This window comes from Salvia splendens, chromosome 2 (genome assembly GCF_004379255.2).
Source record: "Salvia splendens isolate huo1 chromosome 2, SspV2, whole genome shotgun sequence".
In the NCBI taxonomy this organism is placed as follows: Eukaryota; Viridiplantae; Streptophyta; class Magnoliopsida; order Lamiales; family Lamiaceae; genus Salvia; species Salvia splendens.
Window position 1 is genome coordinate 39,812,370 of NC_056033.1, and position 22,924 is coordinate 39,835,293.

At 33.8% G+C, this 22,924-nt stretch overlaps 1 protein-coding gene across 3 annotated transcripts; it reads left to right on the plus strand.

The window, feature by feature from the left end:
- The first annotated feature begins 1,970 nt into the window (after positions 1–1,970).
- LOC121792794 (DNA-directed RNA polymerase III subunit 1-like) lies at positions 1,971–20,841 on the plus strand. Of its 3 annotated transcripts, XM_042190889.1 has the most exons (29): positions 1,971–2,080; positions 2,904–2,983; positions 3,365–3,494; positions 4,326–4,475; positions 5,086–5,263; positions 5,498–5,676; positions 5,823–5,935; positions 6,334–6,436; positions 7,682–7,903; positions 7,977–8,125; positions 8,264–8,405; positions 8,489–8,629; positions 9,427–9,615; positions 11,138–11,333; positions 12,177–12,270; positions 13,473–13,707; positions 14,340–14,531; positions 15,329–15,427; positions 15,627–15,830; positions 15,940–16,278; positions 16,793–16,940; positions 17,046–17,197; positions 17,373–17,531; positions 17,657–17,770; positions 17,892–17,980; positions 18,404–18,608; positions 19,212–19,414; positions 19,994–20,075; positions 20,487–20,841. In XM_042190889.1, the coding sequence occupies exons 2-28, from the start codon at positions 2,910–2,912 to the stop codon at positions 20,040–20,042; spliced, it is 4,248 nt and encodes a 1,415-aa protein (XP_042046823.1). In that variant the 5' UTR covers positions 1,971–2,080; positions 2,904–2,909; the 3' UTR covers positions 20,043–20,075; positions 20,487–20,841. The 3 variants fall into 3 exon arrangements, with proteins under 3 accessions (XP_042046823.1, XP_042046822.1, XP_042046824.1); XM_042190888.1 differs by having other exon boundaries at positions 19,994–20,786; XM_042190890.1 differs by lacking the exon at positions 17,657–17,770 and having other exon boundaries at positions 19,994–20,786.
- The last annotated feature ends 2,083 nt before the right edge of the window (positions 20,842–22,924 follow it).

Sequence of the window (22,924 nt, forward strand, 5' to 3'; positions counted from 1 at the left end):
TACTATGATTTTCGGTACAGTATAATATCTTATTAATTGATTGATTTTGGTACGGTAAATGTACAAATTTTTACATACCTCGGCATACTGAACATGTGGTATCATACTGGTAATTTAGTTATGTATTTATTAAATTTCAATAATTTTAATAATGTAATCAATGTTTTAATTATTTATTTTAATTATCGAAATAACCCAAATAAAAAATATAAAATTGAAGATTAATATAAAATGGAAATGAAGTAAGAAGTAAGTGGTGCGTAAGTAAATAATTAAGGTATGATATATTTTATTGACGACTATGTTGAATAAAAATCACCATAAAAAAATATTGAGTGTTAAATGGAATGTATAATTTTTAATTCAATTCGAATTAAATGAGTTTTAACTTTTCTCTCTTCACCTCTCTACCTTTTTTTTCTTTTTATACTTTATCCTTAATTTACTTAACTCACTTAACACAATTTTTCTTAATTTCTGTGTCGAAAAGAAATACCTCAAGTACTATTGAACAAAGGGAGTAGTAGATGGCATATTTTAAATTTTTTATACAGTTATAATTTTGTATTAAAAAAATTAAATTGTTCATAAAATAACCTATTATTCATGATTTTATATACAATTAATCCATAAAAATATACATAGAATATAAAAATGTGGCCCTTCAAGTAGGGGTGACAAATCGTGCGTGTCGGGTCGTTATCGTGTCGACACGATAACAACAAACACGCCCCGTTACAATCAGACACGAACACGATATGAACACAACACGAACCCATTAACGACACGAACCACTTCGGTCAACACGACACGATAACAACATGTACATGAGATGACACGATAACGACTCGATAACAACACGACCTGATAACGGTTAAACCTATTAAAAACATCCAATTGCTAATTACAAAATCTGATCTAAACATAAAAACATCAATAATTTCTTAGTAACAAAATCCAACAAAAATCCAACAAAATCCAACAAATATCCAACAAAAATGAAAATAATAAGAATTAATAATATTATAATATTATTTCTTAACGGATAATACGAACACGAACCCGACACGAACATGACACGAACATGACACGAAATTTTCGTGTCCTTAACGGGTCGACCCGATAAGGACACAAACCCAATAAGCTCTGACCCAAACCCATTAATTTCGTGTCTGTTCGTGTCGTGTTATCGTGTCGTATCAAAAATTGTTAGCCCTACCTTCCAGACATGGTGACCTTTACCATGTTTGGGCCTACGCCTAGTTTTCTCCACTTAGTTTTATATACCGTTTTTCTATAAAAATAGATAATTAGTATATGTGTAATTGGTATAGCAGGAGATAAGTAAAAAGAAGTGATTGAATTTTTTAAATAAAATGTTTCATTTGATTAAAAATAAAAAAATAATAAAAATAGAAGTAATTATTTTTATGCAATGTACGAAAATAGATAGAGTGTATTTTATGAGACAGATTCTACTTTTATTAGTATTCTTAGCATTCAGTTAAATAAATTACTATAAATAGAAATAACTTATGTATAAAATATCAGTTTATTAGAAAAAAGATGTGCGTATAGATATTAGATTTCTAATTTGAGCTATGGATTACTATCTTATGATAAAATAATAAATTTATAATTATTACTTATATTAAAAAAATAGGAGTTTAAAACAATAATTATTATTTAAATCATAAAATGTAGTTAAATTCTAATTAGTTTAGTACGATTTGAAAATTAAATATTAACTAATTAAGTTTCAATTTTTGCATTATCTAATTAGTTTGATTATACTAACACGACATTATTTTATTAAAATAAAAAAGGAAAAAAGGGAATTTTTTTAGCATCACATCAGACATTGTTTTATGCGCTAATAGAAAATTTTAAAAATGTTTGTTATTTAATATACGATTATTTTTAAATTTATACAAATAAGCAAAATTTGATTTAATCCTTCCATTGCAAAGCCCATTACCACTGCTAGTCCAAAACAAATCAAAACAGCCGCCATCGCTCTTTTCCTCCCCCTTCCCTTCTTCTTCACTAGATTTCTCAACCGACCTTCTTCTTCATTACGGTATTTCTCTTCCCTTCTCTTTTTTTGTAATCCGCTAAGACTTATACTGTATTATTCCATAAATTAGCAAAGGTGTTTGTGTTTGAAACTGTAGAAACTCAAATATGCAATTCCACTCTTCAAAACTGGATTAAAAACGTAATTGCGACTGGTTTGGCAGTACCACTGTAGTAAAGTTCTTACTGCATTTTAGGTTTTGCAATGCTATTGAAAATTGAATGTTCCTACAACCTAATTATAGAGAAAACTGGATTATCTGAACTTTTACCAAAAAAAGAGGGAAAGAAATTGCCGTAGCTAATTTTTTCTTTGAACTGTTGAAAAAATGCCCTATTATTTTGTAAGTGTAGTAGTAGATGTATTAAGAATATTGTTGATTGTTGATATCGGTGATTAGCCTTATCCACCTTTTGATGACTTGTAGTTTGTAACCTGTTTTTACTCATATATCTTATTGGTAAGACTTTTTTATATATCTTATTCCTCTTGTAGTTTAACATTGAATTGAAAGATTAAAGTAGGTGAAAGTTGTTCTTGAATTGTGCTAGCGAAGGGGGCGAGAATTTATGACTTGAATCGGGGGTACTTTACAGTAATTGGCTTTATGTAATGCTCAAACTTGTCCGGTAGAATTTGTGACTTGAATTGGGGGTATTTCATAGTAATATGGAACTTCTCCAAATATTTATGATTCAAAGTTTTGGAAAATTTCGGGGCGAAAAAGTGAGTTTGTTATTCGAAAATAATGTGATTCATGGATGTGCCAATTTGGAGATTTGAAAATCAAAATATTATTTCCATCATTTTAATTTGGCTGTTACAGGAGGAGATGAGTATTATAGATCAAGGCAGTATGCAGTTCACCAAGAAGCCATATGTGGAAGACGTCGGCCCCCGAAAGATGTAAGTACTTCTCTTGATACTTTGATAATGTGCAAAGTGGGTTTAAGTGCATTCATAGTCAACATGCCAGGATAAAGTGGGTTTAGTACATTCATATTATAGTGTATGTTAGGATCTCTTAAAGTAGTCTAACATGTATACCAAGTGTAGAGATATGGCGTTCTGGACATTCCAGCCACCTGCGTGTTTGAGAATCCGGAAAATTTAAGACTGTTGGACAATCTGCTACAGTCTGAAATTCTTGAAATAACCAAGTTTTCATGAAAATAGGTTCTCCTTTAGTTTACTCAAATGATAGTATTTTTGTTCAGCATCAGCCTTCTACAAAAGTTTATCACGTTTTGGGATATTTTTTTGACTGGATTTTATTGCCATTGCCAGAGAAAGTATTAAGTTCTGTACACTATCTGAGAAGGAAATACTAAAAATTTCTGAAGTTCAAGTTTCACGCGGCATTTACTACAATGACGTCAGAAAGCCTGAAGCTAGTGGGTTGTTAGATCCTCATATGGTAATATCTTCTTTCTCTTTCCTTCAAAGTTGTCGTTTATTCATGCATAGAGATGTTCACTTGTGTTTTTTTCATCCTAGATCATAAGAGTTAGAATTTCAAAGTCCCAGCTTTAACTCTAATCTATCAACTGGGCGGCCTTTTGAGTCACTGGTTAACATAAATACCAAGCTAACACTTCCTCGAAATGGGAGAAATTCCAATCATCATTTTCATGTGTATATGGAATGATTAATTATTGTATACTCGACGTCATGACTTTCAGTCCTAATATAAAGGTGATGTATTAAGATTCACTTTATAATGCTGGCCAGGTAAAATGTGTCTTATAAATAGACCCTCTAATCATAGATCTCCTTGTGGGTTTTCCATGATTCAGTAAGTCAAGGAAATAACAATATCCGGAATAGAAGAAAGCAACAATCACCTGGTTCTTTATTTTGTCATTTCCTGGCATAAATATTCCACCCAATTAATAGTATCTTGGAAATATATTTAACCCGTAGTTTTTCTTTCAAAAATGTATAGCTTATTTGGGTTGATCTTTGCTATATCCTTCTTGTAAGTGTTGGGGATATTATTTCAAGATTATGGCAACTAAAAAAGTGTGGGAATAGCTTGCATTTTGACGTAAGTATATGATTTTTCTGCAACTTGATTCTTGTAGTTTCTTTATTCTTATCAGCACCATGTTATACAAGTGTTTTTTTACCAAGTCGTCTATCTGAATTTACCGAGAGGTATTGAAATTTGATAGGGCAGGATATCCATAGCTCATAGATATTCGATAATCGATACATTGCATTTACATGTCATATTTTGTTATTTCAGGGACCACCAAACAAGCTTGGCAAATGTGAAACATGTGGTGGAAATTTTCATAACTGCCCAGGTCATTGTGGATACTTGAATCTAGCCTTTCCTGTATATAATGTCGGATTTTTGGCTACGATCGTTGACATATTGAAGTGCATTTGCAAGGTATCAAATACATGAGTCATTATCTCTTCTCACAATTGTAATATTGTGTCATATCAGACTCCTCATTCCTAGGTATCTGAAAAATAGTCTAAAGTGTCACTTTATCTCAAACTGAATCAATTTCATAAGAGTTTACTTACTAGTCATTTTTACTGCCCTTGAAGTTACTTCTGTAGTACTTTTGGGATGCTGCTGCCCATGCTCTAGTTTTGTTCTAATATAAATGAGTTCTTGTATCAAAATATACATAACATTGTATGCCCAAGAAAACTCAGATGCCTGTTTCAAGTAAACCTTTGAAGTTGTTTTTGTGAATCTAAGCTTGTCTCATGCATAGGACTTTGGCAATTCCCTACTTATATTTCTTTCATCTTTCATCTTTCATCCTTCATCCTTTTAGTTGGTGAATATTAATTCGTGTTATTCTGATAATGGGGACTATTTTGCATGTGTAGTCATTGCCATATACCTTGTCTTGTTTTTTTTCTTTGCCCTTCTAGTTCTCTCCTTCATGATCAATTCATATTCAAATCAAGAGTGGATATCCTAGATGGCGATTTTGCTTGATGGAAACTTCTCATATGTTTTTCACTTTTTTCTCTATAAACAGAAATGCTCCATAATACTCCTTGAAGAAAATGAGCGGCGAGATTTCCTTAAGCAGATGAGAGGTCCAAAACTTGAGCATTTGAAGAAGATTGAGTTACAGAAAAAAATAGTGAAAAGGTGTAATGGCATGGGAGGAACTAGGCGCGCTATTGTGTGCTCCAGATGCGGATATATTAACGGTTAAATACCCTACCTCTTAAAAACCAGCAATATTGCTTGTTTGATTAAACTTGCTTAAAATATGTGCATGTTTGTCAAAATTGTAAGCTATCTGTTCATAGATATGGTTATGAACCTGAGATTGTTGGTAAAATGAATTAAAAGACATTGCAGAAGCTTAATCGCAGATTATAATATTGCTATTGTTATCATTTTCAACTAACAAAGATGTCCTTAACAACTATTTGTTTTAGGTATGGTTAAAAGGGCACAATTGAAAATCGTACATGATCGTGCTAGAGTTGCAGACAGTGCTGATTGTAGCTTGGAGGAATGCCGATTAGCTTTATCCCATACAAAGACAAATATGCCTTTGCCTTCATATTTTGATCCTAAAAGGGTCTATGACCTACTGAAAAATATGCGTGATGAGGTACTCCCACATTTATGTTTCAGTATGATTAAGTCCTCAGTTTCAGTATGGTTAAGAGAGCAATAACTGACATTTTTCATATTTTCTATCATCTATTTATTCATTCGTTTCTCCTCTTGTTTCTCTCCATTTTATTTTTTCTTCAGGATTGTGAGTTGCTTTATCTAAATGATAGACCTGAAAAGCTTATGCTTACTAGTATTCTTGTGCCACCAACTTCCATACGACCTTCAGTTTTTGTGGATGGTGGAACACAGAGGTAATCCTGTGCATGAATACACACATTCTCTTGTCTTTTATCATAATAGAGGTATCAATTTGCTTTGATATTTGTTTGCATGGTCGAAATCATTGATCTCTCCATCCTTTTTCGAGAATTTTTAGAAACTTTAATCTGCTAATGATGATAACTCTGAATTCTCAAATGACATTGAATAAATCATAATTATAAATCACCTGATTTCTGTTATTGAAAAGAACTGTTTCCATGCCTCTTGGTTTTAGAGCATCATTTAGGCGATTAAGTTAGTAACATAAATGAGCATTGATTATATTAAGAATGGAAAAAACTGCATAGATCTTCTTGGTCAAGGTCATACTTGTACGTTATCTCTTGTCTTCCACAACACATTTCTGACTTTTGTTTGGCTTCTGCAGTAATGAAAATGACATCACAGAAAGACTAAAATATATCATCCAAGCCAACGCTAGTGTTCGTTCAGAAATGGCAGAAACAGACTCTCAAAGCAACAGATGCATGGTATAATGCTGTTTGTGTTGAAGTTCCTTTTTGTGATCTCTCTTCCAAGGTGTTGCTCACTTTTGTTAGTTTAAAAAGTTAAAATGGTTCTGGTCAACGATTCGATTTGATAAAAAGCTATAGTTTTATGACTATGCATGAGCATTAGTGATGAATAAAGGTAAGTAACTTTTTCTTGTTGTAGTAGACCAGCATGCCTTAAGCTGTAATTTCAGAAAGGGCAGAAACAGACTCTCAAAGCAACAGATGCATGGTATAATGCTGTTTGTGTTTAAGTTCCTTTTTGTGATCTCTCTTCCAAGGTGTTGCTCACTTTTGTTAGTTTAAAAAGTTAAAATGGTTCTGGTCAATGATTCGATTTGATAAAAAGCTATAGTTTTATGACTATGCATGAGCATTAATGATGAATAAAGGTAATCAACTTTTTCTTGTTGTAGTAGACCAGCATGCCTTCAGCTGTAATTTCAGATTTGTCTTTCTTCTGCACGTTTACTAGAGCATTGCATTTGGTTTTATTGTTTTCTGCTCCATGACTGTAAACTGTAAAGTTCTAGACTAGTTTGTTTGCCGTACTCAGCCAGGCTTTCTAGTCAACTAAGTCCCCATATAATCCTTTACTCGGTAGATATAACCAAGCACATTTAAAGTTTTGAAACAATTAGTTCCACACGTTCTGGATTCTGATGGTCATACTTTAGTTTCTCAGAACTCTTTTCATGGTCAGTTGGCTGGTGGCTGGTTTCCAGTTTAGAGGTGAATTTAAGAACTTGACTTAGCAGAGAAAAGTGGGTGTTTTTATAACAACCACATCAGCAATCAACATTTGATTATTTGAATTCTATTCCGAATAACCCTGGACCACACCTGCAAGGTGTGAAGCTATAATTCTTTGATGTATGAAAATGGTTTGCAATTTGTTCTTACTTTCCTTCCATGATAATATGGCACCAGATGTAGATAAGGAACTGGTCTTAAACAGTATATACAAGTGCTATAAAACTTGTTTAGTTTTTGTCGATGTATCTAGATTTTTGGAACACTAGATTGATATATTTGCAATCCTTTTCATTATTTAAGAAAATGAATTATGAATATTTATATCTAGGAAAGCTTTTACTGCTATCCTGCAGGTTACTGATATTCTAGTAATAGTGATGCATGTTAAAATGACCTTACCAACTGCCCCACTTTTTTTTCTCAATGATCGACACGATATTGAAGAATTTTCATGAAATGTTGAACCAGGTTAGCTGGCAGCTTCTGCAAGAGGAGGTTGCACAATATATGAATAGTGATGTTCGTGGGTTGACACCACAACCTGCAAATAGTACTAGAAGACCATTGAGTGGTTTTGTTCAGCGTCTAAAAGGAAAGCAGGGGAGATTTCGTTGCAATTTATCAGGGAAGCGTGTAGAGTTTACTGGCAGGACAGTTATTTCTCCTGATCCAAATTTGAAAATTACTGAGGTAAAGTATTTTACTTATCTATCTGTCATACTGAAGATGCTTTACATTTGGTGACAGACTTTCTGACTGACAGGTTGCTATTCCAATTTTAATGGCTCGGATTTTGACTTATCCTGAACGAGTTTCACACCATAATATTGAGAAATTGCGGCAATGTGTTCGTAATGGCCCCCAAAAATACCCTGGTGCTAAGTTTATAAGGACTCCTGAAGGTCATGAGATGTAAGTGTTTATTGGTTTCATAAGGAGTAATTTCTTTTTCCTTTTTAGTTTTTTTTTTCTTTTTTTGTGGTTTCTTTTCCTTTTTTTTTCTTTTCATTTTTGGAGGGTTTAACCTCTGATTGGTCTTGGTTCCTGCAGATCATTGATGTATTCTGCCCGGAAGCATCATGCAGATCAGTTGAAGTATGGATGCATTGTGCATCGTCACCTTGAAGATGGAGATGTAGTTCTGTTTAATAGGCAACCGAGTTTGCACCGAATGTCAATCATGTCCCATCGGGTATTTACTGCAAATGAAAATTGATAGTATATATAATAACAGTAAGATGTTATCAATTGTTTCATTTTATTTGTTGTCTTCAGGCAAGGATAATGCCTTGGCGCACACTGAGATTCAATGAGTCAGTGTGCAACCCTTATAACGCAGACTTTGATGGTGATGAGATGAATATGCATGTACCACAAACAGAAGAGGCCCGTACTGAGGCTCTTATGCTGATGGGGGTATGTGAAATATAATTTTTGTTCATTGAATTGACTCTGACTACTATATTAGACATAATCATGTAAAATAGTTGGCCTCACTAAATTGGCATTTTTATCGAGACAGAATGGTGTTGTTTGAATTTTTTTAACCTCATCCTCTATTGCTGTCCTTCACGTTATCCATAGTTACAGTACATAATCACTCATTTTGCAAACATGCTGAATAAGAGTGAAGTTTATAGTTTTCTCGATGTTACTATCTTTTACCCATTGCCCCTTTTTCTTGGATTCTGCTAGCTGCAATACCTTTTTGACAATGGTAAGTAGTAGCTTGGAGGAAACATTAAATGGCTGACCTTGTGGAGTCGTGGTTAGCTTTTTCCACAATAACGCCACACAAAGCAAATGTTACTAGCTAAAATCTTATGCAAGCTGATTCAAGTAATCAACAAAATTTCACTTCCTAGGAGGATAGATTGTCTTATTGATTTAGGCCAAGGTGACCTTGGACGTCTGGAACATTAAAGTAGAGGCAGCTTCTGTGTTTAAGTTTGAGAGGTTAACATGGTGGGTGTCTATAGAATTGTCCAATATCTAGCCATATTGATTAAGGGGCAACAATATTTGATTTCCTACTAATTAACCTAGGGCACAAACCATGTATTGCCATATCATTGTGAAATTGTGAATTAGTGGTATACGGATGATTTAAATGTAAGCTTTATTTACAATGAATATAAAAGGTAACACATGTATATTAGCTTTTCTAATTCATGTTTCATTTTTTTTTGTTGTGGTCTTCCTTGACACTGCAGGTGCAGAACAATTTGTGTACCCCGAAAAATGGAGAAATCTTGGTTGCATCAACACAAGATTTTCTTACTTCTTCCTTTCTTATAACAAGAAAAGACACATTTTATGACCGCTCGGCCTTTTCACTCATGTGTTCATATATAGGTGATGCCATGGACCCAATTGATTTGCCAACTCCAGCATTAGTTAAGGTAAACTTGCTTTCTAATGCCACTGTGCTTAGTGTGCTATGAGTATTGTCTAGCATTGCTCTTGTACTGACCCATGTGCTGGTGTTCATTTAAAGTCTTTTCTGTATTTTTGGTGAAACTATTTTCTGCATCCCATCCATTTATGCTTTCTTTAACTAAGTTTTATTGATTTTTCATTGTCCTTATATGTCATTAAATGCAATGTGTTGTCTGGTGCACTTCATACAGCTGATACATTTTCTTTTCTGTTTTCTCATAACATCTAGGACCAAAACCTAGAACCAATGTTATGTAGCTAAAAATAAAGATCTATTCAGGTCTGTAACTATATGGTACCCTTTTTCCGAGTATAAACACACATTAAGGTTGAATTTGGTAGCTTTATAGGTTATCAGGAGTTGGTAACAAGTAAAGAAATTGCAAGAGATAGATTAAATTCTACCTTTCCTTTTTTGTTATGGATTAAATGTTGAGGTCATCCACTCCCAGTTACTCCATCCGTTCCATGTTAATAGAGTCGTATTCCTTTTTGGAATGTTCCAACATAATAGAGTCATTTCTATATTTGGTAAAAAGCATTACACTCTCTCTTGCATACTTTTTCATCTCTCTTACTTTATTCTCTCTTCATCTCTCTTACTATATCTTCCCTTTTACTTTATTCACCTACTTCACATATTAAATATCTATTTCTTAATCCAACATAATAGAGTCAGTTCTATATTTGGTAAAAAGCAATACTCTCTCTCTTTCATACTTTTTCATCTCTCTTATTTTATTCTCTCTTCACCTCTCTTACTTTATCTTCCCTCTTACTTTATTCACCCACTTCACATATTAAATATCTATTTCTTAATCTCCCAGCCGAAAGATATGCCTCTATTAACATGGAACGGAGGGAGTACTTGTTACTACTCCCTCCGTCCCTTTGAAGATGACTCACTTTCCTTTTTTGGTTTGTCCCAACCAAGATGATCCATTACTAAAAATAGAAACACCTTTATCTCTACTTTATTCCTGGCCACTTAACACACAAAATAAAGTTGCATAAATTCCCCTGCCGCCTGAGGAAGGGGGTCATCTTCCTTGGGACGGAGGGAGTATTATTGAGGACTTTTGTGCTGTTGGGTGGGAGGATAGGTTTGATTGGAGGCCTCAACACCGTGTGCATTGGTGAATGTGATCTAATGGTTAAATCAATGGTTAATTTTCTATTATTAAGTTCTACTCATAATGCAACTAACAACTTAAAGCCTAACTTTTAATCATCATTGACACCTCTATGATTTGTCGATAAGAGTTGATTGTTTGGACTAGAGTTGTTTTGTACTGTACTTTGCATTCCATGCATGTGTGATGTGACTAGGTTCATATTTACTTCTCTAGGAAGGTGTTGCTGCTATAGTCACTTCAGTTTGTAGATTAAAAGGCTGCTATAGTTACACTTTTTTCTCATGTTTCCTTCCCCGTCCTCATGTGCTTGATGTATGCTTGTATCTGATTTAGATGTTTCTCATTGTAGCCAGTGGAGCTCTGGACTGGTAAACAATTATTCACTGTGCTATTGCGTCCCCATGCAAAAATGAGAGTATATTTAAATCTAACTGTAGCAGAAAAGTCATATGGGAAGTCTAGAGAAACTATGTGTTCCAAGGATGGTTTTGTGTATATTCGCAATAGTGAGCTCATCAGCGGGCAGCTTGGGAAGGCCACATTAGGTCAGTATCATGTGTTTGCAATTTTTGGAGGGTGCATTTTATTTCTCCCCCTCCCCCTAGTTGTTGTTCTTCTCATACAATCACTTTAAGGAAGCACGTATTTTGAATTATGTGTTATACTATTTGAGTTCATACTTTTGCAGTATAGGCATTGTAGGCAGGCTATTCTCTAACAAAAAGTGAAGGTTAACTGCTGAAGAGATAGCATGTGTATCATCAATTGGTTATTGGAAAGATCTTTCTTTAAAGTGAAGGTTTACCGCTAAAGAGATTAAATTTGTAGCTATGCTATACACACTTTTGTATGTTTGGTCAATCATCATCTTTGAGGAGAGTTCTCTACTGTAGAACTAGAAAATAGAAATGAATAAAGGCTTCCTCAAATAAAATAGATGGAGAAATTAAATATATAAAATAGAGTAGTTTTATAGTTATAAGTTTACTGTATAGGAAAATAGCTTTCACCCTCTGTACAAAGATCTTTTGTGATTTGAGGCATTTGATTTTTTGGAATGTTTTTGTAGTGATGGATTCTTACTTTCTTAGCACCGAGCACGAAGAATAACAAGTACTTCTGAATTGAAATTGTTGCACAAATAAATTGAAATCAATCGTGGGGAGAAAATAATTAGACTGATAACTCGTCACCATGCATTAGGTTCTTGGATCCATTGAATTGCTTAACTTCTTTAGCATCACCAGCATCTAGAAAGAATGATGGATATGATATTTAGCTAATTGGCCTCAGAAAAATGTGGAGTTGAAATTGTAGAAGTAGTTGAGAGATTCATTTTTTTTCTTTCGTTGTTCGCTAAATTGCGTACATCCAATATATCATAACAGGTAACGGGAACAAGGACGGTATTTACTCCGTTCTTCTCAGGGATTATGGTCCTCATGCTGCGGCTACATGTATGAATCGCATGGCAAAGTTAAGGTGAGATATCAGCATTGTATACAAATTTTAGCTTTGTGCATTTATTTGCCCTGAGATAGCGTGTACAGCTCTGTGATTTCATGTTCTTATCAGCCTAATGGGGTGTGACACATGTTCTTAATAAAAGTGGTTGGTGTATTGTGAGGAGAGAAAGTATCCCACCTTAAATATAGTGCTAGTAATGATTAAAAAATGTATTGTTAGTGGAGGAAATGGTGGGCTATGTGGTAGAAACTAGAGGGGTAAAGAAATAAGTACAAAAATTGAGGGTAATAGTCTAATAGGTTGTGGGATAGTGTCTATAAATAGAAATGGACTAACTTTTGTGGAAGTACAAAAATTGACTATTTTAGTATTTTTAAGTGAAGATGGAGTATTTTTCTTTAGCATATTTGAATAACAAAAGGCTTCATTTGAGAAAGTAAGTCAATTAATTTGTAATGTGAATGCATTGCTTCCCAAACTCAGCAATTGTAGAATCACTTGAAAAAAAATCTATCTGCCAGCATCGCAATGTAGTTGTTATTATAAGCATCATGATCAATATAAACGAAGTATGCACAAGTATCATTCTTATTGTCCATGTTGTCATCTTGTGAATTGATATTGAACCATCCAATTATTTTAAACATAAACTTAAACTTAACTAGAATGCATTTACATCAACCATTACATAGCTGGATATCATTGATGGCTTACAAATTTCATTGTTATGTTATGACATTAAGCTTAAGTAGGTATTGTTGTATCTAAACCATTCTTTGTTAGGTGACGATAGATAATCCCCATGTTCTTGGGTCTTATTTTTTCTTTGGGGTCTACAAATTGGTACCCATGAAGAATATGGAATATATATTCATAGACGATTTAATGACTGAAATATCACAAAATTTCAACAAATAATGCATGCAGTTGTATCTGTGTACTTGTGCAGCTTTCTTGCCAGAAACTAAAAAAGAGTTAATGATGAATCATATTGGCTCCAAAAATTTCAGATGTTTGGTGAAGAAAGTAAATGGAATCCCCTGGAACTTTAGTATTGAATTGTGGAATTTGAGATGTATGATCTAGGACTGAAGAACTTAGCCTAATAATAAAATTTATGTTGAAGGACTTCAATTTCTTTATGTTAGTTTTATACTCGCACTCCTGTTCACTTGAAGGAATTGAAAGTTGATTTTATTAATTAATTTATGTTATAGTGCACGATGGATAGGAAATCATGGATTTTCAATTGGGATCAATGATGTTCAACCTGGGGTTACATTAAACAAGGAGAAGAAGGCGACTCTGGATAATGAGTATGGTCATTGTACCGATTACATAAGAAGTTACACATCTGGAAGCTTGGAGCTGTTACCCGGCTGCAATAATGCTGAGACTCTTGAAGCCAAGATAACTGAGACACTTAATAAAATTCGAGAAACTACTGCTGATGTAAGTTTTTGTATTGTCTGACATTTGTGAGTATTGGTGCTCCCTTGACTATTAAGTGATCTTTACAAATTAACTTCTGGGTGGACAACAAGCTTCTATTGGCATAAATTGCCTTGAAAGTCTGCGATACATACATGATATTTTAGGTTTAGGTTATATTGGTACTACTGCTTGGTAGGAGAGTTTATGGCTCTTCGACATCCCTCTGCGTTTTTATGTTTGTGTATAAAAAATTTAGTCGGCTGATAAATTTGTTCTATGTTGTGCCATGATGTGTTGTTTCATTACTATGTCAACATGAGGACTATAAGACAATAAACTACTATTAAGTATTTATGTATTTTGGTTCCCAATGCCTTTTGGAGATTGTTATAATGTGCAGTATCATATCTTATGATGTGTTAACACAGATATTTATCCTTTTTTTGATTTCTCATTATTATAGCTACCTCAAAGTCAAGTTACTTTTTTCGTAACATAATCTCTTTGTGCATGTTATTGCTTCAAAGATTATGCTCAGTTTATGATAAGACTTGTGGAATCACAGCTTCTGTCAAATGGTTACCATTGTATTTTATGATGTAGTCCAGCACACTAGATGTGCTAACTCATTCTTGATGTTGTTTTGGTAGGTTTGCATGAAGAATTTAAATTGGAGGAACAGCCCTTTAATAATGTCTCAGTGTGGTTCTAAAGGTTCTCCTATTAATATCTGCCAGATGATTGCTTGTGTTGGTCAGCAATCTGTAGGAGGTCATAGAGCTCCCAATGGGTTTGTTGATCGAACACTGCCTCATTTTGAAAGAGGAGCAAAAGACCCAGATGTATGCAACTCTTTCACTATGTTATTTTTGATAATTTTATTGTGCTTTTTGGTTGTAATAGAGGACCAATTGTTGCTTTGGAGATGCACGCATTCCACTGTATATTGATTCGCTTAGGTTGTGTGGATTGGAGGTGTAGACCCCTATGCATTTTCTACTTACTAACCCTTCGAAGTTTAACTTCCTTCCATATCCACCAAGTCCATAGAAATCTGATTAGTAGTTGCTAAAGACTGTTCAGAGAGAAATTATTCTATACTACTACAAAATAATTACTACTATTTCATTGGTGCTATCTATTGATATTTCTTCTTAATTATTTGCACTCCTTGAACTCTGACTTCCCATGGAGTGCAATCTGAACTGAAGATGGACTATAGTCTAGAGGAGAGGGCAGGGTTTCAGAAACTCATTTGGTTCGAGTCACCATATTTAGTTATCTGATAAAGAGTATGCTCTGTCCATTTGAATATTTTTTTTTCTACTCTGCTTTAGGATTTGCTTCCAATATTTTCATGCATGTTTTTATTCATCCATTTTTGTTGTTCACCTATATTTACTATATCTTTGAGATGCAGTAAATATCATCACATGTAAAAGATGCACTTGATCTCTAGGAATTGGGAAATACTTGCAGGGTGTCTACTTGCAGGGTTTTTTATTTCTTAGTAATCTGACTTCTGCATTGCAGATAGCTATGGTCAAATTATCCTCAATATGTCTCAGACTCTCACATACATTTTCAAATGAGAACTACCCTCCACACTAGCTAAATTTCGTCTTATGCTTATTGTCAGGCTAAAGGCTTTGTTCAAAATTCCTTCTACACTGGTTTATCTGCGACTGAATTTTTTTTCCACACCATGGGTGGTAGAGAAGGTCTTGTGGATACGGCGGTATGTGTATTCTTTCTTTTCTGGAATGTACTCTTTAAACTGAGAGGGATGGGTAGTTTGCTCTTTATCAGAATGCTTATCTTGAGAATTGATGCAACCTTACTGAATAATAATAATAATAATAATAATAATAATAATATTTGGTTGCTTATTACTAGAGTGTTGAGAAGACATTTTGAGCTTTCATTTGCTGTTACAGGTTAAAACAGCCGATACTGGTTACATGTCTCGTAGATTGATGAAGGCTTTGGAGGATCTTTCTATCTTTTATGATAATACAGTGAGAAATGCCAGTGCTTGCATTGTGCAATTTGCCTACGGTGGTGATGCTATGGATCCTGCACAGATGGAAGAGAAAAGTGGGCTCCCACTGAACTTTGAAAGATTATTTATGAAAGCCAAGGTATTGGGATCAATTTTTTCCATTAATCTGTATGCAAGTTAATTATCTTGACCAAGTTTCGATTTTGATACTATACTTATATATTTTCTTCTGTGCTATGTTTTGACAGGCTACCTGCCCTGCAACAGAGCAAAAGAGTTTAACTAGTGATGAAATTGAGAAAATAGTTAAAAACACAATCGAGAGAAGACTAGTAAAATCATCCATGACTTCTGAAGGAGGGTCTTCAGAGTCTTCTCAAGAGTCTTCTCCTTCATTAGAGACAGCATCTAAAGATGAATGTTTGGCGGCTTTTGCAGAGTCAATAAGCAATTTTATTAAGAAGAAAGGGCCTAGCTCAGTTCGCGAGAAACTGAAATTGAGTGAAGGGAGACATTCTGAAGAAGATAAACGCTATTTGGAAAATGTTGCCTCTAATATATCTGGGATAACTCAGCGACAATTGATGGTAGTTTTCTTCTGTATGGTTCACTCTCTCATCATTCCTACATACATTTTGAGCTCTCCTTTTTTGCTTTAAGTTAGGTTAGGAGCACATTTGCAATTTGGTTGTATGAAATCTTGAACAAAGGAAAAATATGACGAGAAATCTTGAAGTTGGGTTAGGAGCACATTTGCAATGTAGTACTATTATGATTGCACTGATCCCACATCTTCAGTTGCGGCTTTATGGTTTTGGATTAGTCTGACTGGCCGGCTGATTGTCTCTTCTTCAACTTGTTCTCTCTGTATTTTTTTTGTGAATGCCTTCTATTAATCTAAAAAATATATAATATGACTGCCCTATTAGGATATAAAAGTTCTCTGTTATCTTTACTACTCCTATTACTCTCTGATGATATATATACATCTAAAAAATAGTCATATTTATATTCCTCTCCCGTGTAACTATGTTTTATTCATACAAGGTACATGATATAATCCTGACATGCTACTTCCTCTTCTTATTTTATTGGTTTCAGGTCTTCCTAGAAACTTGTATATCTCGTTACAATTCCAAGAAAATTGAAGCGGGAACTGCAATAGGAGCCATTGGAGCTCAGAGTATCGGAGAGCCAGGAACGCAGATGACATTAAAAACTTTCCACTTTGCTGGAGTCGCAAGCATGAGTATCCTCAAATATGATATTTTTTTTCTAGTGTTGCTATTTTACACACCTAACCTTTTATCTGGTTTCTTCCGATATGTTAAGTTGTTAACTTAATCTTGAAAAGATGTTACCCTTGGGGTTCCCAGGATTAAAGAAATCGTCAATGGTGCTAAAAATATCAAGACGCCAATTATTACTACACATCTGGATGTTAACAACAATGACATAACAGCTAAAATGGTGAAGGGGCGTATTGAGAAAACCCTTCTGGAGCAGGTATACCATTTTATGATAATCGATTGGATTGTGAGTGCATGCTTTAGGTCTTGTTTAATGTAATTTTGATTAACCTTAGTGTTAGATTGAACTTTTACTTATTATTCTGTGATTTGCTTTCTAGATTCATTCATTTAGAAACTACTGAAGTTGGTTTTGTCTTGGTCTTCTTTAGGTAGCCCGGAGCATAAAGACTTCACAATCGTCGAGGTCAGCATCCGTTGTTGTAACACTTGACATGGGTAGAATAAAAGAGGCTCACCTACATATTGATGCATACTCGGTGAAGGAATCAATTCTACAAACCACCCCAAAGTTAAAACTGAAAGAGCAGGTGCAGTTTTATTGCATCGCCACTTTATTTGTGTTTGTTATGGATTTACTGGCATGATACTCTTTCTATGTTTCCTGTTCTTAACTCTCGCTGTTATAATTGATTCCACTGCATGGTTACGATAGCAAATTAGAGTAGTTGATGAACAAAAACTTGAAGTCGATCTGAAGGATGATAAAAGTAAACTTCAATTTGAACTCCATGGGCTTAAGAGTAAGCTCGCCAAAGTTGTAGTCAAGGTGAAACTAGCGAATTTCAATTTTTTAATATCCTTTTTCCTTTTGGTATTTGGCTGGCCTGTCAATAGTTTCATTCATGAGAGTACTAATTTCTTTCGTGGGTATTTTCTATAAATGGCAGGGAATCAGGTCTGTTGAGCGGGCTATAATACTTAATGAATCAAAAGAAAAAGATCCTGCGTGCAAAAAATTGACATTGCTAGTAGAGGGGTAAGTAGCAGTAAAACATCATGTTTTTCTTTTCTGCATTTACTGCTCTTAGTTGAATTCCACTCTTGTTCTTTTTTATTTCTTGATTATTGAGTGTTTGATAAGAGGGAAAACCTTGAAGAGGGTTTTGTGCCAGAAAACTTGAGAGGGAGGTACACTCGATTTCTGATTGTGCTTGATTATTGGTGTTTGTTGCGTCAGTGTGTACTTTTGGTTTGTGAAAATAAACAAGGAACAACACCAGAGATAGCATAGCTGTGTGTTTGTAGATGAGGCAACAATAAACAACTCTTCATTTTCCTTGAATATGAACTGCGAATTAGATATGCAGCAGAGCCTATAGATAAAAGTGGAGTATGATATTATCATAATTCTTGCATGTAATAGTTTAAGGCAATTTCAGCATGATATGTTTACGTGCAGGAGTGGTCTTTTGTCTGTCATGGGCACTGAAGGAATTAATGGTTACAAGACAGTGAGTAATCACATCATGGAAGTAAAACAGGTACTTGGAATTGAAGCTGCAAGGAAGAAAATAATTGATGAGATAAACTACACCATGTCAAGCCATGGCATGACCATAGACATACGACACATGATGCTGCTGGCTGACTTAATGACATTCAAGGTTATTTTGTTTTCTTTCAAATTGGAAATGTTTCTTGATTATAAACTCAAGGATATGCATATTTTTTCACTCTAGCAACTGTGAGGAGCTCGTCTAGAAGTCTTGTATTTGAGTGTTGAGCAAGCATCCAAGAGGTCATTTGTTCTCTAACATGAACACCAGACTGCCTCATTGTTTATTATACTTTTTATGTTTGTCATGTTTTAATTCTATCACGTGTTTAGTAAGGGTTTATTGAAGAGAGAGTAGAAATGGCCTAGTTCTGACCATGATGGAAGTAGGATAATTGTGAAAAAAGTTATGTGAAGATATGGTTAAGGAAATGCTAATTCTTGATTAGCTCAATGTGTCCCAAGTTCTATTGTCGATTTCTTGATTCTCATAAAAAACATATGCCAATTAAACTTTCTTATGCATCATCTCCGATGGCCTTCCCCGATGCCCCTTTGTGCGTCCCTTCCTGATTGCATTCTATGTGAAACTTCTTAAAACAAGAAGTTAATGATGAGTTGATTTCCTTGTTCGTTTATGATTAAAAATTTTACGCCATTAAACTTGAAGTTGGTCTAATTTCCTTGTTTTTCCATATGCTGGTTATTTCAGGGGGAAGTGTTGGGTATGACAAGACATGGTGTGGAGAGAATGAGGGACAGTGTCTTGATGCTCGCTTCATTTGAAAAGACCGCAGATCACCTCTTCAACGCTTCTGTGAATGGGAGAGTCGATAAGATTGAAGGAGTCTCTGAATCCATCATCATGGGCATACCCATGCAAGTTGGAACGGGAATGCTTAAATTGAAGCAATGGTGAGTTTTCTGTTCACGAGCTTCTTCTACTCACAATCCTTCAATTTATCCTAAACAATCAATTAATCCAAATAAAACATGAAACAATGCAAGAGAGCCTAGTTTTTCCCTGCTGTATATGAAGTCTAGGAATCCCTACACCAAACTACAACCTCAAAACACTTTTTTTAGAATCTAGTTCAAGGATTAAAAGTGATGATTGTAGATAGAATTAGAGTCTTTGCACTTTACCAACCAACTTTACCCTATATATAAAATGACTTCATTAAGACTAACCAATCGTAAATACTAAATCATTCATTTACGCATTTTGTCTCGTACCATATACAGTCCTTTATGTATACAAGAAAATTTCAGTACAGAAGTCATTAAAAAAATATTCACATGCTTGTATTTGAGAATTTGTGGGACTGTACAATATCTCGTTGAACTGTAACTTCTTCCATGATTCATCTGTATTTAACTATTGATTAATGCTGAACAACCCTATCTCGTCCATTTATCTATCCTTGTTTATGACAGTTTGGATTCACACTGTTTGGTTAACTGCTGTGCTAATCCTTGACTTTATCTATGCAGTGTGCCGTCTGTTAAGTTTACGTACGCTCCAGATCCAATTATACGATGACATTCTGGGAAGGGATTTCTTGCTTTCAATTTGGTAAGCAGATCATTCTGTATATTTATATATATAGTTGGAGTAGAATTTACAGTCACATTCTGCAGAAATCTGTGGGTTGTCGAATCAGATGAGCACAAATGCCATCTAACATTCGACTTCTTATGCCGAATGCATATAGGTTTGGAAGTTTTCCGTGGCTTAGAGTAGAGTAGATTAGTCTTAAATGGCTACATCCATATTTTTTTGAATACTTTGCTCCATTTTCGAGCTTCGACATTTTTCGTAATCTCATTTGGCGCTAGAAAACACGATGAGCACGGAATGAATAATTCGAAAGACATGAAGAAACTCCTCATGTGACATATAAAACCACCTTAGGGCACACTAGCATGTGTCTCTCCATGAGTGAAGAGTGAGAATGTTAATGTGACATTTCAAACAAAAATGTAGGCCAAAATGTGGTAATAAGTGATAAGGTGCTAGGATCCCAAATGGTAGATGTAGGGCCATGATGGATGGATGGGCATGCCTCGGCCATGACCATGATGATGACTACACGATGACGTAGGAGCAAAGAAGCAACATTATTATAGCATCATGATGTGTATGATGATGATGCATAGTGCTAATGTATGTCATGTAGTATCATTTTGCATCATTTAATAATGTTCAATGCATGCCAAGACAATCAATTCATTCAGATACAATTGTTGCTCATCTTTTTATGTGAAGGTATTATTTGAGTTGTGAGTTGTGACTATATTTTAAAATGAATTATTAGCTTTTGTCTTGTATGGTTGGAAAATAGTTGTGGAAGAGGTTTAGTAAAACCATTCCTTTGGAATTAATGGATTGTACAACACATATTTTGAATCGATATTTCGTGCTAATTAATTTGGTGCGTCTATTTCTTGAAACTAGATTTGAGAATTAGTCCATAAATTATTGATGTACAATATTCACTAGGGAAATAGTACAAGTCAAGTTCTATATTTGAAAATATAATATAGTGGTATTAAATGCAAAAGAATGCTATGCGGCCACACCATTAAAGGATCAATTAAATGTGCTTCGTGCACGTAATATATCTGAGTTCGAGCACGTGCACATCCTTATTGTGGCGCGCACTTGTTGTGCCTTCTACTAATGTGCTCAGAATCAGGCCACATTAAATCAAGTTATCTAAGGTTATACATAGTACATTTATAAAATTTTAGTTAGATATTAGTACTATTTGGGGATGTTCGGTCTGCAAGATTGTATCATGAGATTAAATACGTAGTGTGTTTGGTTAATGAAATTAAATCCTATAACTCAATCCTAGATGAATAATCACGTGATAATTAATCATAGTCAATCCCTCTAATTAAAATAGTCTCACAACTTATTCTAGATTGTATCTTGGTACTATTTTATCTAGGAAACCGAATATTACATTTGTGTATCATACCAGTATATCAAATCCTATCATGAATACTACTCCCTCTGTCCAACTTGTTGAGTCGTTTTCATTTTCAGGATGTCCCAACTAAATTGAGGCATTTCTTTTTTTTTTTTTTTATATAAAAACAAAACATTCAATGCCACTATTTAAATATACTCTAAGTTTTTGAATTTCAATAAAGCCTTTACTTTTAATTAATCCATCATCGTTCCTTAAAAAAACAAGACCTTTAGTAATCAAGGTTCTATCATTTACTATCTTTTTAATTCTAGATTTTACTATTAATTTTCACTATCATATTAATTTGGAATTTGTGTCGTCCACGTCAAAAATAGTAATAAAATTAAAAGTTGAGTATATATCACCACTTTCTTTTTTATTTTATACCTATTTGCTACTCCTATAATACATAGGTTTGCTAAATATAGGCGAAAATAACAAAATCTTGTAAATGCCACTATTTAAATATACTCTTAAGTTTTTGAATTTGGAAAACTCTCTAGAGCATATTCTTCATTGAACGACTCGAATTCTAGCCACTCATTTATTTGCTAAATCAATCATTTATAATTCAAGATAAAAATTGCTACTACTTGCGAGTTAATAGTTTTGTGCAGAGTTAAGCTCATAGTCGTAATACTTATTTATTAGATACTATCATTTTAGATAATTTGTAGTAGAATTTATTTCTTTTACTTGAAGTCCTAATAATTTAGGAATGTGAAACATCAAACAAGCAAGATTGAATAACTAAAAATGCTAAGGAATGAGTATGCGTCAAGTTATAACAATAATGTGGCATATGTATCAGATATATGACGGTGAAGTAAAGTTTATGCTATTTTTCAATGTTAGTATGTTTTAAAAATTACTTTAATGGTTAATTATTTCTTAAATGCAATAAAAACTACAGCATTTCTTTCACTTTCAAATTATCAATCAAACAAAAGTGGAAGCCATTATTATTTCACCTTTCCAAAAAGTTGAATCATTTTCTATGGCTTCTTGAGCAAGTTTTGTTACAAGGTTTTTGTGGAGTATATTTTATGCTCTTTTATAAAAAATACTTTTGCCTCAACTCGGTGAAGAAAGTCATACATTAACCAAGTTTCCTTTTCTATATTAAATTGAGAAGCTTAATTGGTAACAATATTAATTAATTTAAATGTTTTAAATAAGGAGTAATATAATGTTATTATGAGTTATAAAATTTTATAATTAATAGTATTATTATAAATAATAATTATGAAATAATAATAATAATAATAATATTAATAATAATAATGTTATTATGATTTATGATTTTCTTCAAAACACATGTCACGTTATTAATTTGTCTATATTGTTAATTCAGCGCTAAGTACGTATCTAATAATATTACTTAAATCAGTCGAAACTCCCCTATGGAGTATTAATTAAGTTTCTTTTTCTCAATTGGTAAAGA